The following is a 17,558-nucleotide window of genomic DNA, read 5'->3' as shown; positions in this document are numbered from 1 at the left end:
AAAATTTTTAATTTTAATAAGGAGGAAAAAACGGCTTTTTTATTTTTAATAAAGAAAGTTTGAAAATAACATTTATTAATGTAAGTTTAATTTACCTACTTTTGTTTCTATGCATTTATTTTTATTAATGTTTATTTGAAACTTGCTTCAATACCGTATTATATATTGTGAACTTATTTTGGTTGTTGAGCATTCCACTTTTAACGATAATTTCTTTTTACATTTAAAAATATTCTTAATTTTAATTTTAGTACATATTTAGTATATAAGTTAGTAATAAATTAATTTAATTAGTAATGTTTAGTCTCATTCATAAATTAATTTTAGTAAAGAGGATGAAAAATTTTAGTTTATTTTGAAGATGTATTATTTTTTACAAGAGTTATTACTTATCTTTCTAATTCAAGTTTAAATTTATACTAATTATTTTTATTTCATGCTTAACTATTATAATACATATATAATAAATATTTTTTTATGTTATTACAAACAAAGTGTGTTTTTCTTTAAGCTTTTATTTTTTATAAAGAGCAATATTTGTCGTTCACATAGAGAGAAAAGAGCCAAAGCAATTGAAGCACTTGAGAGCTAGAATGCTATAACTTATCCCTCCCATGAGAAAGAAAATGCATTTAGATATCCATTGTAGCTATCGCAACAAGGACCAAGGATGGAGACGTGTTAAAACACAAATAAAAGGTGCTCAATCACTCATTCCAAGACAAGTGCATTGATTCCCAACAATAACTGCACTCTCCACGTTAACAACTATCAACTCTGCAAGACAAATCACAAAGAAGACAAAAGGTGAGGTGAGAACTAGAGTTAATCTCAAGCTTAGTAAAAGGCCCACACCTCCAAATGGAGGCAAGAACAACAGCCTAATCGCCCAAAACCATTTACTTCGACAAGTCAAATATAGTGGTAGAGAAACAATGCTGAATGAGTGAAAAATAAAAAGAAGCAAACTCTAGCCAAACTCTCCCTTAAAGAGATGAAAGAATCCAACGAATGAATAACGAAAATATGATGAAACAGTCGAAATAAACCCATTAGTTCATTGAAAGAGGAAAGCAACCAACCAATCGCACAAGCGATGCCAACAAGGCAATGTGTTGCTATTAAAGATAGAGGAGGTTTTAGAGAGAGTATCAGCTACGGATCCAAATTATTCACTATTATTTTTTATACCATGCTTATTTGTACCCATAATTCCTCCTTTAAAAATAGAAAAAATCATACTTAAATAAAATAATAACGTCAAATAAAATAGTGATAAATCCACTGCTACTAAGTTTTTAAGTCAACCCGAATTCTCATTTGATACCATACAAATATAAAATATAAAGAGATTATTGGATAAAATATAAAATAAAATTTTTTATGTGTACAAAGAAATAAATAAATCACTACACGCCTAGGAAGAGCTAGCTGGATAAAATAAAATAATACTTCACGTGTTTAGTATTAAGAAAATAATGTAAATGAACTAATAATACGAATAAACATTTTGTTTCATTTTTCATACATGACAAACAGACACGCCATTTCGTTGCAATGTAAGGACAAAATGGGTAATTTAACTACATGCCATGCCCGCCCCGCACTTTTACCAAATCAAAACCCACTTATCCAACTGACACTCAGACTCATAAACATGTGGCATTCTACCATAACGCACCGCAACAAGCCACTGGAATTCCCAAAACACCCTTAATCCCAAGAGCAAAAGATTTTTGAGATTTAAGGGACTACTGAACCACCCATTGACCTTAATATCTCCGCCATTTTACACTCTTCCGCCTGTACTGATCACTGTAACCAAAAGGGGAAAAAAAATAAAAATCACTGGACCCAACAGAAAGCTAAAACTTATTACTAATAATTTCAAAGAAAAAGGAGCGTCATCATCGAAGCGGAAGCGGGATTCGCGGTGGTAACTATACTGCGATGCCTTGTTCTTCGATCGAGACTAGCAATAATTTTTGTGGTGGCGGTGACGGAGGTGATGTGAATGGGCGTATTCACAATTTCAAGCTGAACGAGCACACTTTCTTAGCTTCTCTGATGCCGAAGAAGGAGATTGGCGCCGATCGCTTCATTGAAGCTCATCCTCATTACGACGGTCGCGGCGCCGTCATCGCAATCTTTGGTACCTTCTTTTGACTGTTAATAAAAAAAAAGAATCTGTAAATGAAGAGAAAAGAAAGCAAGTGTTTGATTCTTGATCTTTTTTAAAAAAAAATTTTTGATTAAAATTGTTGTTTTCAGATTCTGGTGTTGACCCTGCTGCTTCTGGCTTGCAACTGACATCAGATGGGAAGCCAAAGATCTTAGATGTTATTGACTGGTACTTCTTTTTTTCAGCTTGCTGTACTATCTATTTCTTGAACTTGTTATTTACTTATTATATTTTAAAGTTACTTGAGAATTTATTTATTTATTTATTTAGTACTGGGAGTGGAGATGTTGATACCTCAAAAGTGGTGAAGGCTGATAAAGATGGTCGAATTCAAGGAGCTTCAGGTTGTATTATTGCTGACATATTTGATGAACTTGTGATTATGGAAATGTGCAGTAGATTAATTTTGAATAAAGTGATTTTACGTTTTTAATTTTAATTTATTACATATAAACCAATCATTGTTCAACTTGCTGAATATATTTGAAATATATTTACTTATTTTGATAATTCAAATATTATAATATCTGTAATACAAATTAAGTGCGAATTAATCTACAATTATAGTTCGTTGCTTATCGAGCAAAGGGAATAATTAAAATCATAGTGAAAGTGCGATTCAACATAGAAAAGAAGTGTAATTCGACTTGACATGGGGGATATATAATTTTGTAAATCTTCTAATAAGTAATATGCTAAAATAAAATATTATTCTAATGTCAATTTAGTAATATAATAAGAGTATTTTTGTTAGTTCAAAAGATTATTCACATTTGTAATTATATATATTATTATAGCAAAAGATGGGAGTTCCTTTTCTTGTTCCTCGAGGTTTACTTGGTTCTGCATTGGAGTGGTTGCTAAAACTTACTGAATTAAATGCTAAATGATAGGTTATTCATGTAGTTTGTCTTCCGATTGATCAATAGGGTCTATTTTCATGTAATTCTTGGATAGTTTCTCCTTCACTTTATCTTTGTTAATAAAATGTGTGAATCTTCAAATGTTCAGAGCATGGTGGATTATTCTCTTGTACTTGTGTGACAGTATTTAGCTTCTTGGCAATGTTCTGTGCTATTGTCTTTTTGTATATATCCTTGTAGCATAATCATGATTCTGACTTGACTTTCTATTTTCTGATCCCATGTTCTGTATTTTGATAAAAAATGATATATAGGGGCTTCATTGGTTGTCAATTCTTCTTGGAAAAACCCTTCTGGTGAGTGGCATGTGGGCTATAAATTGATTTATGAGCTCTTTACTGACACTTTGACTTCACGTATAAAGGTAAGAACTATTTTCTGTTTAATTCATCAGAATTTTTGAATTTTTGCTATTGACCATGATAAATTAACTGATGAATGACTGTCTTCTTATTATTCCCTTCATTATTCATGTTGCAGAAAGAAAGAAAGAGAAAATGGGATGAAAAGAATCAGGAGGAGATTGCAAAGGCTGTATTGCATCTTGATGAATTTGATCAGGTTGTTGAAAATTCCACTTGCTAATCTCTTTCTGTATGATAATAGACATAGATATTCATATTTCAAATAGGTTTTTCTTTAGTTTGAATAAACCTGGTATAATTGCATGCAAATTGTCAAATATATATTCCATATATATTTGCATGCATAACTAGTTCTTCAGATTTATTTATTTCTTGTGCTGTGACAGTGCTGTGTAGCTAATGCCTTAATTATATCTTCACTAATTTGGCAAGATTGACTTCAATTTGAAATATATGAGCATTGAGGGATGAGTTCGCTCTTTCTTTGGTTAGCAACAAAAAGATTACATGCTTTCTGTACTCAGTATCATTCATTTTGGTGATAAGTGATTATTTTAACCTTCTTATAATTCAAGTTCATTAATCGCTCATATGCTTCAAAATATGTTTGGTTTCTTCCATGATAATGAAGGTTCTCTAGGGGTAAGTAGAAAAGTCTTCCATGATAAAGATGGTGGGTAAATTTCTATCATCATACTTGTGCTGCATGCATTTGTTACCATTAAAAGTGGAGGATCTAAAATTGAAAATTTCTATGTCCATGTATACAGAAATATACAAAAGTGGAGGATCTAAAATTGAAAAGGGCTCGTGAAGATCTCCAGAATAGAATAGACCTCTTAAAAAAGCAGGGCGATGTGAGTACCAAGGATTTATTAATTGCTTTTATTTAACTAAATTTACATTGTTCTGAGCTTTTCTCACGTTAATGTGCTAGAGCTATGATGATAAAGGACCTGTTATAGATGCTGTCGTATGGCATGATGGAGAATTATGGAGGGTTGCTCTTGACACTCAGAGTCTTCATGATGATCGTAAATGTGGGAAACTGGCTGATTTTGTGCCCCTAACTAATTACAGGTCTGTGTCTTTGTCATTTATCTTATCACCTGGCTGACTACTATTTCTTTGGCAGAAATTTATACAAAGGCAATGAAGTGGTTTTTTAATGATGGAGAATGTTAATATTAATGAAGCTCCTTGCTAGATTTTTGCTTGGCTGGTTGCACGTGGCATTCTATTTGCATATTGTTTCATATTGTTAACCACTTGTCTTAAAAAATTTTAAGTGCCCCTCTTTGATTTTGTGCTTCGTTTTTTCTGAAACAAACATAATATAATTATTATCTAACTCTACTGAAATAATCCTTGCAGGATTGAACAGAAATATGGCATATTTAGTGAATTAGATGCTTGTACATTTGTTGTTAATGTATATGACGAGGGAAACATCTTAAGTATTGTTACAGACTGCTCTCCTCATGCTACTCATGTTGCTGGTATTGCTACTGCTTTCCACCCACAGGTACTGTATGCTTAACTGATGGTTTATGGCATTTTCTTTTCAGAGTTCTCATAAAAAATGTCTTCTGATTTGCATGATGGTTTAGGAGCCCTTGTTAAATGGTGTTGCACCTGGAGCCCAGATAATTTCATGTAAAATTGGAGATGCACGCTTAGGTTCGATGGAGACTGGAACAGGCTTGACACGGGCACTAATAGCTGCTGTGGAGGTGGTTAAAAGTGCATTTTTCTGATGATTTATTCACCTTTGTGTTGTTATGGCCCTTGAGGCATTTATTATCTTGATTTTTTTTGACCATCTGGCATATCTGCAGTCTATTCATTCCTTTAATATGAGCATAGAACATATATTCATATTTTCTTTTGATGTTTGTATTCATTTTGTGTTGGTGGTTAGCTATTTTAGCATATTGTCTCTGTACTGCAAATGGTACTTGGGTGTCCCTTTGTGTCAATGTGTCATATCACTGACTTCAATCTGGTACATTTTAATTGTAACCATTTGGCTGTTTTACCTCCTTTTTATTTCACAGCATAAATGTGATCTGATCAACATGAGCTACGGAGAACCTACATTATTACCTGACTATGGACGCTTTGTTGATCTTGTTAATGAAGTAAGAACACCAAATTTTCCTTATAGGCATAATTGTTTAGTGTAGTTTACCTTCATTTTCCTCTCTCTCTAAGATGTTATGGGTGTCATCTTTGGGTCTAATTTAGGTCGTGAATAAATATCGTTTGATATTTGTGAGTAGTGCTGGTAATAGTGGGCCAGCATTGAGCACAGTTGGTGCTCCAGGTGGTACCTCTTCAAGCATCATAGGAGTTGGTGCATATGTCTCTCCTGCAATGGCTGCAGGTGCTCATTCTGTAGTTGAACCTCCACCCGAAGGGCTTGAGTACACTTGGTAAGATAATTTCAGTTCTTCCATGTTTGGCCTTCAAACATATAGTCTCACTTTTTCCAGCTCTCAATCCTTGTCCTTGTTCATCTTTAACTCGTTGAAATTGGTTGCAATGGATGCAGGTCCAGCCGAGGACCAACAGCTGATGGAGATCTTGGAGTTTGTATAAGTGCTCCTGGAGGGGCTGTTGCCCCTGTTCCTACTTGGACTCTCCAAGGGCGCATGCTCATGAATGGAACATCAATGGCGTCTCCATCTGCTTGTGGGGGAATCGCACTGCTTATTAGTGCTATGAAGGTTTTTCTTTGGATTATTTGAGTTCCTTTATTTGAGTTTTTGATTGTTTGTTTCCCCTCTCCATTTTTTCCCTCTTGTTGTGGTGTCTAAAGGAAAATTATCTAATGTTGTCTGTAGGCTGAGGGAATTCCTGTGAGCCCATATAGTGTAAGGATAGCTCTTGAGAATACATCCATTCCTGTAGGTGGTTTGCCCGAAGATAAGCTAACCGCTGGTCAAGGGCTTATGCAAGTTGACAAGTAGGAAATTTGGCCATATCCTTTGCTTCTTTATATATTATTTCTTAGTTCTGAACTTCTTTGATTCTTATGTTTGGCAGAGCATATGAATATATACAGAAGTCTCAAGATCTTTCATGTGTTTGTTATCAAATAAAGGTTAATCAATCTGGAAAATCAAGTAAGTTTAGGTTGATGTGCTGAAAAATGCTATCCAGTGTTCAATGTGTTCAGTACTATTATACTTACGATCCAAAAATTTGTGGATGTTCATTAAATATCAGAGGCAAGCCTCAAATCATTAATAGAAGAGTTTTTTGTTTTAAATTGATAAACTCTACCTAGTGCCAAGAGCAATAATGATAAACTTTTTATGTTTTATCTAACTTCTTAAGGACTTGCTTTGATATTGGGAGTCAGCTTTTTTCTGATTTTTATTTAATATCCTGTTTGTTATGAGCATCCATTTCGCAAATGAGAACGTTTAGAAGCTTGAGTTCTCTCAATGGATTCTGGATTTAGCTATGGAACTTAACTATCTTTTGCGCTAGTTTGACATGGGGAAGTGGTGATTTAGTGGCAGTAGGTGGGAAAGTTGCTTTGTTACCTATTCCATTAGGAACTGCTTGTCCTTTGGTCCATCTCATTCATGCATTTACAATCCATTTTACTGTGTATTTCACTTGCAGCTCCTATATCACGAGGCATCTACCTAAGAGAGGCTACTGCTTGCCAACAGTCTACTGAGGTGTGCTGATTTATATACTTTATAACTTTTTTGTCCATGGCTACTTTTTTGCTCTTTGCTTTTCATTTATTACTAAATAATTATGTGGTGTTCCCTTCATTAAGTGTTCATTTTCAAAAGGAAAAAAAAATGATTATTTTAGTTTCTGATATTCAATCCCCACCTGCCTTACAACTTCATGTTTTCTGCTTATCCTTGATTTTTAAAGCTGCTAAACTTACATCTTAAATAGTGGGCAGTGCATGTTGAACCAAGGTTTCATGATGATGCAAGTAAATTAGAACAATTGGTTCCCTTTGAGGAGTGTATTGAGCTGCGCTCTAGTAATAATGCAGTTGTGAGAGCACCTGAGTATCTTCTCCTCACTCATAATGGGCGCACCTTCAAGTTAGTAAACATACTTCACTACCCATATGAAAGTTCTTATTTCTAATAAATTGTGTGCAGTTTGTCTATCAACTCCAATTTTTTTATTCATTTTTGTGAACTTCATTTTACTACAATTTATTTATTTTGCCATCCTCTTTTGAGTTGTAAGGTAGATGAATCAAAATTTCTGTAATTTCCATATTTGATGTGTTAAGTAATGTTATCCCACTTTGTTAAGTATTGGGTTTTATATGGTTGTATGTTAAAGTTGGGCCTCTCCACCTCTTGCTAATGGGTTTATGATTGGATGAGTAAGATGTTTGAGTCTGGGTTTTGTTATGTTGTTCTTCCAGTAAAGTTGTCCATGTGTAGGTCCTAACAGCTACACAAAAGAGGAGTATTAAGTAGTGTTATCTCATATCTGTTATGCATCGGGTTTCTAGTGGTTTTATTGGGCCCTCCATCTCTTACCAATTGGTTTTGGGTTGGATGCTTAGATTTGTGATCTTGGAAGATTGCTTGTTTGATAATGGTGCATTATTTTCGTTTCTTTTCAGTGTAGTTGTTGATCCCTTCAATCTGGCTGATGGGCTGCACTATTATGAAGTATATGGAATTGATTGCAAAGCCCCATGGCGTGGTCCTTTGTTCAGAATTCCAATTACTATAACAAAGCCCAAGGCTGTATTGAATCGGCCACCACTGGTTTCATTCTCAAAGATGTCATTCCTTCCAGGTTATTTTGTCATAGAATTCGTCCCAACTTATATTTTCTGTACCCTTTATACATTAAAAATTCTTTCATGCTATGATTGTTCCATGAGTTGATTCCCTTTTTCTCCTTTGTGGTTGTCTAGGCCACATAGAACGAAGGTATATAGAAGTACCGCTTGGTGCTAGTTGGGTTGAGGCTACCATGAGGACATCTGGGTTTGATACTAGTAGACGATTTTTTGTTGACACCGTTCAGGTATAGCATGCACTTTGAACCCATACCAGATTGACCTAAGTCTTGACTTGTTTTAAAATGTGCAGCTCTGTCCATTGAGAAGGCCTATCAAGTGGGAGAGTGTTGTAACATTTTCTTCTCCTACTGCCAAAAGCTTTGACTTTCCTGTTGTAGGTGGTCAAACAATGGAATTAGCAATAGCTCAGTTTTGGTCAAGTGGCATGGGAAGTCACGAGACGACAATTGTAGATTTTGAGGTAATTTTCTGTCAAAAAATCTAGAAACTTTCTTCTGCTAATAACTTTTCTACTGATTATTTGATCGGTTCATTTTATTTTTATTTTATCTCCTACTATCACTACTGCTTCTATAATTGCTCAGTTAGTGAATATTTGCCACCCTAGACCATTTTGTTGAAGTTGCACTTGGATGGTCTACTTTTCTTTTTCAATTTTCTTGATTTTCTGCTTTCTTCTCTAGATGTGTTTCCCCAACCTGGGGCCATGCCTATGTCAACGATGCTTTATCCTGCATAAGTTTTGTTTTAGTTTTGGCTTGTGAGAACCTTACCTAGTATCTTTTACTTATTTACTGTTGCATGCTCTGTAAGTTGTGGTATCTCAATGAAGCGAACTTGGGAATACTGTTTTAAATTATCTTGCATTTGAGAGTCTTATGTTTGGGTTCTTTTTTATGAATGGTTTAGATCGTCTTTCATGGAATTGGAGTCAACAGAACTGAAGTAGTCCTTGATGGAAGTGAAGCACCCATCAGAATTGAGGCTGAAGCACTATTGGCCTCTGAAAGACTTGCCCCTACTGCTACTTTAAACAAGGTAATGAAGTCTATCCTGTACAGTGCCATGTAGGCCATTTAGGCTTTCTCTTCCTTTGGGCTTTTTGCTTTCCTTTTGATGTTCTTGCTTGGATTTAATAAGACGCTCTTTTTTAATTTTCTGTTTTTTTTATATGTTCAATATGCAGATAAGAGTTCCATATCGACCTACTGAGGCAAAACTTTGTACTCTTCCAACTAATCGTGACAAATTACCATCAGGGAAACAGATACTGGCATTGACACTAACGTGTGTATTTTTTCAGTTGCTTATGGAAGAATGTCCTTTATATGTGCATATGTAATCAATCACTTCAATTACTGTTTGTGCGCTTTACTTTTTTTGCTTCTACAGTTACCACTTTAAATTGGAAGATGGAGCAGAAGTGAAACCGCATATTCCATTGCTCAATAATCGTATATATGACACAAAATTTGAGTCCCAATTTTACATGATTTCTGACACAAACAAGGTACATTTTTATTTGTACTGTCAATCATTTTGAAAAGAATCAGTAGCAACAAATCTGGACAAATATGCTTTATTCCAAATCATGTAGAATCCACATTTTACATCTCCAGTGCTTTATTCTGTTCTACCATAATGGGTTTCTAATTTGCTCCTACTTCCTTCTTGTGCCACAATTTTGCTGACCTGTTAAAATCCTTTTGCTCTCATCAATTATAGCGTGTATATGCAATGGGTGATTGTTATCCAGCCTCTTCACAACTTCCAAAGGGTGAATACTCACTGCGACTGTACTTAAGGTACTTATAGATGTGCTTTATACTAGACATTCATGCCTCGTTTGGTTATTTAGTATATTAAATCAAGGAAAAGCAAGCTTAACCATACATAAGTGTTAAAATAATTAGTACTAATTCGAACTCAATATTAGAAGGATGAGTAAAACTCTAGTACAAAAAAGACCTCTTGAAAATAAATAAAAAAATTTCCTTCCATTTGCTGAAACCAAGTCGTGTGTGGCTAAAAATTATCAAATGAAATTAGTTTCTTTTGGATACTGGTGTGGCTTTTCTCCTCCCTAGCCCCCAAACAACTCCTTTATAGGCCCTCTGTTCTGGTTTTAGCTAATTAAAGGAATTCCTGAATATCACGATTATCTTGTAACTTTGAGATTGTCTGTTCTTATATTCCATTTTCTTTCTTGTTTTTGAAGGTTTAGGAAATTGGTTTTGTAGTAGGATAGCTGCAAACAGGAATTCTCATCCTATCAATCTCTTCTAATGAGATGCTTCAATCCAAGCTTGCTTTCACTTACATTGACTTATCATGTTTCAGGCATGACAATGTCCAGTACTTAGAAAAAATGAAGCAATTAGTTCTGTTTCTGGAAAGGAATTTGGAGGAAAAGGTAATATCGTGTCTTTGTTTGTTTGTTTTCTTTATTCACGTTAGAAATGGCTCTATATTAAAAGCACTGCTTCTAAATTATAAGGCATGCATGCAGAAAATGGTTTAACCATTGCCTCTTAGGTCTTGTATTTTTTCTATTGGCATAATAGTAGATGTATTGTCAAATTGCTTTAAATTAGTATTGATTTCTTTAGCTATTTTCATCTTCCATGGTTGTTTGGAAAGGTTTATGAGGTATGCTCATTACTATCCCTGTGGTTATTTTGAAATCAGGACATTATTCCATTGAACTTTTTCTCTGAACCAGATGGCCCCGTGATGGGGAATGGTACCTTTAAATATTCTATTTTGGTTCCAGGGTATGTCTGATTTCGAATATATGTAATTCATCTAGGCTATTCACAGCAATCCTGTCCAATTTGTTTTCTTATTTTTACTCTCTAATTAACTTGAAGCATTATTTTTCAGGATAAAGGAATCATTTTATTTAAGTCCACCAAACAAAGATAAGCTTCCAAAGGTAGTACATTTTTTGATGTCTCTTTTACTTAAGTAAACAGCATAGAAGATGTAACAATTGAATTGTTCCTGCAGTGTTCCTCACAAGGATCTGTATTGCTGGGAGCAATATCACACGGGAACCTATCATATGCTGGAGAGGGAAAAAATCCACAGAAGAATCCTGTATCATATCAGATATCTTATGTGGTGCCACCCAGCAAGGTTGTGATACTTTTGCCTTTACCCATGTAATATTTACATATTTCTATTACACCTTGTATGGTACTTATGGGAAGGCCTAATAATGCTTCTATGGTTAAGTGATGCACTCTGGAGCTTTACTTCCATGTTTTGCATTCTTCTTTCTTCTGCCATGACTCATGGCATTTCATTGACAGATTGATGAAGACAAAGGCAAAGGTTCTTCTTCAGCTAGCACTAAACCTATGGCCGAACGTTTACAAGAAGAGGTACTTGCACAAATGTTTATGCTAACCTTGATATTTGGTAATCAAATAGTTGCAAAGTTTTTTTCTCATACTTTTTAAATGTTGTCAAACTATAATAATCTCTTATATTAACTTAATGATTTTTTTTGCCCATATATTCATATAATCACTTTGGTGTTTTTTGCTTTGAATAGTTCATTTATTTTGAAAAATTTTTACTATTGTATGGTATCGATTAAGATAACCGGAACAAATTTCATCAAGATCAACTAGCTTTTTAAAACATTTGTTTTCTCTGGTGTTAACATATGGAGTAATGCTTGTTCAATTCCTCAATCAGGTTCGAGAGGCAAAAATAAAGGTTTTTGGAAGCCTGAAGCAAGATAGTGATGAAGATCGCTCAGAATGGAAAAAATTAGCTCAATCTCTCAAGGTTAGAACTCTCTGTCGTCCTTTCTTTAGTTTAGGTGTACTCTATGCGAAGAGTTGAAGAAGGATATATTTCTTTATGAGGAGTCATCCTCTCTCCCTAAGCGTTACTTTCTCCACTTTCTGTCAAAGGGTCTCTTGGTTAGTGAATGCTACATTGCAAGTCTAGTATATATCAGGTTGAGTGTTCTGTTTTTTTCTTTTCAAATAGCGGTGTGCTTGTAGCAATATTATAGCTAGGAATAAGTGGTATGTAAAATTTACGTACAAGTTATACCTGAAAAATAATTTTGCAGCACCTAAGTTTATTAGTTCTTTAAGTACAAGCTGATTATTGTCTTATAACTGTCTAAATGGCTGTCAAATGGCAGAGAAGGTTTAGCGGCCTCCATTTTCAGTCCGGTTAATTTTTTAGTGGGAGAAGTGTGCTATTGTAGCTTGTTGCAGTCAATTGTGTTTTAGTTGCCATATAATTCCTGAAACTAGATGAAAACATGTCTAAATCTGGAAGTGGATGTTTTTGGAGCTGCTTGTCTTAGGCAGTCAATAGTGTGCTGTACCTATTTTAATATGTAACATGTGTTCTTTGGCAGTCTGAGTACCCTAAGTACACTCCATTGCTTGTAAAGATCTTGGAAAGTTTGCTTTCACGAAGCAATATTGGGGACAAAATCCACTATTATGAAAAGGTGAGTCGTATTGAAAGCATATTTTGGTATGAAAATGCTGATGGCTCTCTTGAGTTTGCTTTGTAAAGTGTCTTGTTGAGGTTTTTCCCTTCATTTTGTTTTGTGCTTTGCTGCCATGTAACTCTTCTCAGTTGCTCAATGTTGCTAATCTGAACTACCTTCAGAGATATAATGTGGTAAATCAATGACTCACTTCAGAGTGGATGTTACTTATTTAACTCGTAAAGATGACATATATGCATGCCTAAAAGTTGTTTTTTTTTCATTTTTTGGTATCAAGTGGAAAGTATCCTTATAGGTTGCTAGCTTTCATATTCTTTTTTTTATTTATTTTTAAGCATAACGATATTTAAGTGAGCCCCATGAAGGCCTAAAATTTGAACCCTCTCTTGGTTCTAGTGGGGGACTTGTTGAAAGTTCATAACCTGCATCTACTGGAGATGCTTGAAGTTTATGTATTTAGCAAAAAATACTGGCCAGAATATATAAAAATACCAAACATGAGAAGTAGCTAAGAGACTGATATTAAGGTTGTCAGTTTATCTTTTACAGTACTCAAAACTGAAATGGAAAATCTGAAATAAATGCTTTCCTTAACTAATATAGTTGAACTTTTCAGATTATAAGTGCGGCAGATGAGGTGATTGATAGTATCGATGCAGATGAACTGGCAAAACTCTTTTCACTTAAAGCTGATCCTGAGGATGAGGATTCAGAGGTTCGGTTTTAAATTGTCAATTTGCTCTTCCCTCTACCCTTTCCATCATTTTGCTCATACTATGCTGAACATCCTCTTAGTAAATTCAGCCAAGTATATTATCAGAATTGAAGTTGCTAAACGTATTTTTTGTTCTTGACTTTTATTTTTCAATGGTTATGATTGTCTCCAAGGTGTTTCCTGTGCTGCAATTTCATTTATGCTTTAGTGCATCATTAGGGGTTTAGTGTTTGCGGTTTATACACAAAATGTATGAGAACCCCCCTTCCCTTTTTAATTTCTTCAGAAAAATAAGAAGAAGATGGAGACAACTCGTGATCGATTAGCAGAAGCACTGTACCAAAAAGGACTTGCACTGGCTGAGATTGAATCTATAAAGGTATTGTTTGGTATATGTATCACCTGGTTATTTTCCAATTTAAATAAGCTTATTATCTAACTGATATTGGTTATTTTCTAATCTTTTCTTCAAAGTGGAAAGAAACATTGACATACATATTCACAAAGAAAAGTGAACTTTATAAGTCCATTACTGAGACGAAGATATGAAGCAATGGCACAAAAATAAAACCCATGGCCGTTATGCAAAACCTATTATTTTGGTAGAGCTGAGGGAATTTAATGTCTTGAACTAATCTCCATTCTGCATTACATTTTTCTTGCTAGTTCGTTGGTGAATTTGATACGTCTCATTACTAGTTTTAGCCCAGGTTCTGTTACGTTTTTCAGCATGTCTACCCCATTGATGTTGACGACTTCTAGTGAGATTGTCCACTTGTAGGATGTGTGAACTACACGTGAGGGAAGTGTTAAGTGATTTTATCCTACATATGTTAAATATTGGGTTTTCTGTGGTGTTATATCGGGCATCTCCACCTATTTCTAATTGGTTTTATGGTGCTGAGATTGTTTATATCAGCATGTTTATGGTGGTTTATCATCTTCATTGGAATTAATCATTTTCTTCATCACCATTATAGGGTGAGAAACCTTCAGCCTTGGCTGCAAGTGAAGCTGTCAGTTCTGATCTCCGGTCAGACTTATTTGAGGAAAACTTTAAAGAACTGACAAAATGGGTAGATGTGAAGTCCTCTAAATATGGCACCCTCTATGTACTGCGGGAGAGGCGATTTGGGAGGCTTGGAACTGCACTGAAGGTATTTTCTCTTCTTACAATCCTAGTAAGCACTAAAAAGAAGTTACCTGATGAAAATTTCAATTGATGAGTTGAATGGTATTTTGTTTAAAATGCATTTGAAACTATGACAATAATAATATAGGAAACTATCTACATAAACCGGTATAAAACTAGAGTGATCTTACACCCTTTTTTGTCTTTTTGTTCGATTAATATTTTAATGGTTTTGTCATTTTCATATTTTGTTTATATAGATCATGCATATTAAATTTTCAATTATTTATTTTATTTGAAAAACTTTCAACTATTCAATAAATATTAATATATACAATATTTTAGATCTATCATATTGAATCGGTTCAAAAAATTGCATGTATGATAAGTATAATTATATCGATAAATTCAACAGTTGGGTTGTTAAAATATTAATCATTCAAAAAGATATTAAATGATATAGAACTACTTTAGTTTTACACAGGTGTAAATGGATCCCCTTAAGAATATTGATGCATTTATTATTATTTCAATTCAAGTCTCTTCCCTCTTTCAATACAAACCACTAATTTCATAATAGGAATAAAGAATTGGAAGTGAAAGAACGAGGACTGTAAGAAACTTGGATTGTCAATGCTTTATATCACTTGTCAGCCTGGAAAAAAAATGTTTGAATACTATGTGGAATGATTCTCTATCCCTTGATATGTTTTTAGGCTTATGCTAGTTACTGCCTTAGGCTGTTCACAAGTTATTTTCCGATACAACCCATTAGTTGACTTCAAATGTGGTTAGTTTCCCCTGTACTGGAACTTGAGCTCAAGTATCTGCTATTGTCGCAGGTACTAAATGACATGATTCAGGATGATGGAGAGCCACCAAAGAAGAAATTCTACGAAATGAAGCTGTCATTGCTGGATGAGATTGGATGGAATCATTTATCAACGTATGAAAGACAATGGATGCATGTGCGGTTCCCACCAAGTTTGCCCCTGTTCTAAGGTTAGTAAATTTTATGAGACCCAATTTCAATCTGATGAAAAACATTGAACATTTTAAGGAATTGATGATAGCTTGTCATAATAATAAACCAAGGAGATGATTGTACTTTCACCCTTATCTGTCGTACTAGAAAAACACCATGACGTGTTTTTCATTACTAGAGTGGGGGATTTGTTTGAGGTCAGTGTTGGTCGTGCAATTATGGATGAACGTTATCACTGTTTAATTTTATCTTTGTATGCTTTGTATTAGAATAAGCTAAAATTAAAAAAAAATCAATGTCATGATTTTCAGTAATTTAAATGTTCTCTGTCATGGTTAAAAGAAAGGCAGGTGGAAGATCCAATCAATCAGAGCTTCGTTTTTTTTTTTGGTTTAAAATTGATTCAATCGATTAGGTTGGTTAATTTGATTTCATAATTTAATCAATTTTTTTAAAAGAATCATTTTTGGGTATTTGTAAAGAAGGGGATGGGAAAGGATTGTTAAGGAGTTTTTTAGGAGTTTACCAGTAAAACGTACGGTTATATGAATATATGACCTATAGAATAGAATTTAATTAACATTAAACTAACACTAAGAATTGAAATATAATTGGGCAAAGTTTACATATGGCAATTGTTCATCAACTTAAATCTTAGTATTGAATTTGGTGTTAAAGAATTGAAACAAACATAAGTTTGTTACTAGGTCATAGTTGGAACTAGATTGATTAGATCGTGAATTTTTTGAACTGGAATGGAAAATCGGTTGAGCTTGGTTGAATTAATCATTATTTAGTTGAAATTGGATTGAGAATCACAACCATTGATTCGGTGATCATGAATTATAATGGAATAGAGTTCTTTTTTTTTTTTTATTGTCGGAATAGAATAGTGAATGAGTATCATAATAGACTAATAAATAAAATAGAATCGAGTATCATGATAGAATTAATAATGTAATCGTATTCCTATAGTTTAAGAGAATAGATATAAGAAAAAGCCACGAATGATTAATAATTCTGCATTTAATTATATAGATAAGTGGGCAGACCAATTTTTACAGAAATAAGAAATTGAACAAAGCCTACTTTGATGGAGAGTAAGAGGAGAGATTTGCTACCAAGAGCTTAAAAGAATCAGAAATCATAATAAATCATTAACATCAAAAATCAAATGAATTAAGATGGGGGGTTAGAGTGAAAAGACAAAAAAGAAATTATATATTTAAGGAAATATCAAATCAAATGGAGTATAATCTAAGCACAGAGAGATTGAGACATACCTTGTGACGGAGTGTTATACTGAAACGAATAACATCATTGTAGCGTTGCCTTTCAATGAAGAGATTTCTTGGTTCACTGAAATTGAATGAGCTAGGTGGTTTATGGCTTGATTAGGTGAGGAAGATGAATGTGAATAGGTATCTGGAGGATTTTTTTTTTCTCTACACCAAACAACAATTCAGATGTAGGGTTGCTAAATTGTATTCAATCCCTGAATTGTAATGGGAACTTAAACAGCCCATTAAACCTAACCTTTTGTTTGGTTGTAGATTTGAGAATTAAGCCTAAACAAGTGTGAAATACATAGTCTATTACAACCAATCAAATATAGTTTTAATGTTTTTTAACTATAAAGATTTTACCACATTTGAGAAAGATTATATCTTGACGGCCAAACATTTTTCTTCCTCTATACGATCAAAGGAGGACTCAAAACCATCAATAAAACAACCTTACCTTCCAATCCTATCCATAATACAACACATAATGTGTTAACAAAATTGCACCCTGTACTTTTAACGAATACAAAAACATAATTCAAATGATTACGTATCGATTTTCATTCTACAAACTGAATTTCCTATTTTTACAAGGAATCTTGTTCTAAGGGATAGAAAACATTTGTGATCACCTAACGGAAATAAATTACAAAATTATCATTTAATTGTTTAATTTT

The 17,558-nt window shown here is 33.9% G+C and overlaps 1 protein-coding gene across 1 annotated transcript; it reads left to right on the top strand.

The window, feature by feature from the left end:
* Nucleotides 1-1,687: 1,687 nt before the first annotated feature.
* Nucleotides 1,688-15,912, top strand: LOC107904614 (tripeptidyl-peptidase 2). Its single transcript, XM_016831044.2, has 34 exons — nt 1,688-2,152; nt 2,272-2,350; nt 2,453-2,526; nt 3,360-3,469; nt 3,586-3,666; nt 4,241-4,327; nt 4,408-4,550; nt 4,845-4,995; nt 5,081-5,203; nt 5,528-5,611; nt 5,718-5,905; nt 6,025-6,199; nt 6,317-6,438; nt 6,519-6,598; nt 7,107-7,165; nt 7,398-7,552; nt 8,092-8,270; nt 8,392-8,504; nt 8,570-8,740; nt 9,190-9,318; nt 9,467-9,567; nt 9,673-9,790; nt 10,006-10,085; nt 10,621-10,693; nt 10,969-11,054; nt 11,164-11,215; nt 11,290-11,418; nt 11,595-11,666; nt 11,986-12,078; nt 12,668-12,763; nt 13,383-13,481; nt 13,768-13,860; nt 14,462-14,638; nt 15,456-15,912. Exons 1-34 carry the CDS (start codon nt 1,951-1,953, stop codon nt 15,612-15,614), a joined length of 3,933 nt encoding a protein of 1,310 aa, XP_016686533.2. The 5' UTR covers nt 1,688-1,950; the 3' UTR covers nt 15,615-15,912.
* Nucleotides 15,913-17,558: the final 1,646 nt, after the last annotated feature.

This window comes from Gossypium hirsutum, chromosome D11, assembly GCF_007990345.1.
Source record: "Gossypium hirsutum isolate 1008001.06 chromosome D11, Gossypium_hirsutum_v2.1, whole genome shotgun sequence".
NCBI lineage: Eukaryota > Viridiplantae > Streptophyta > Magnoliopsida > Malvales > Malvaceae > Gossypium > Gossypium hirsutum.
This window is presented reverse-complemented; position numbering and strand designations above follow the sequence as displayed.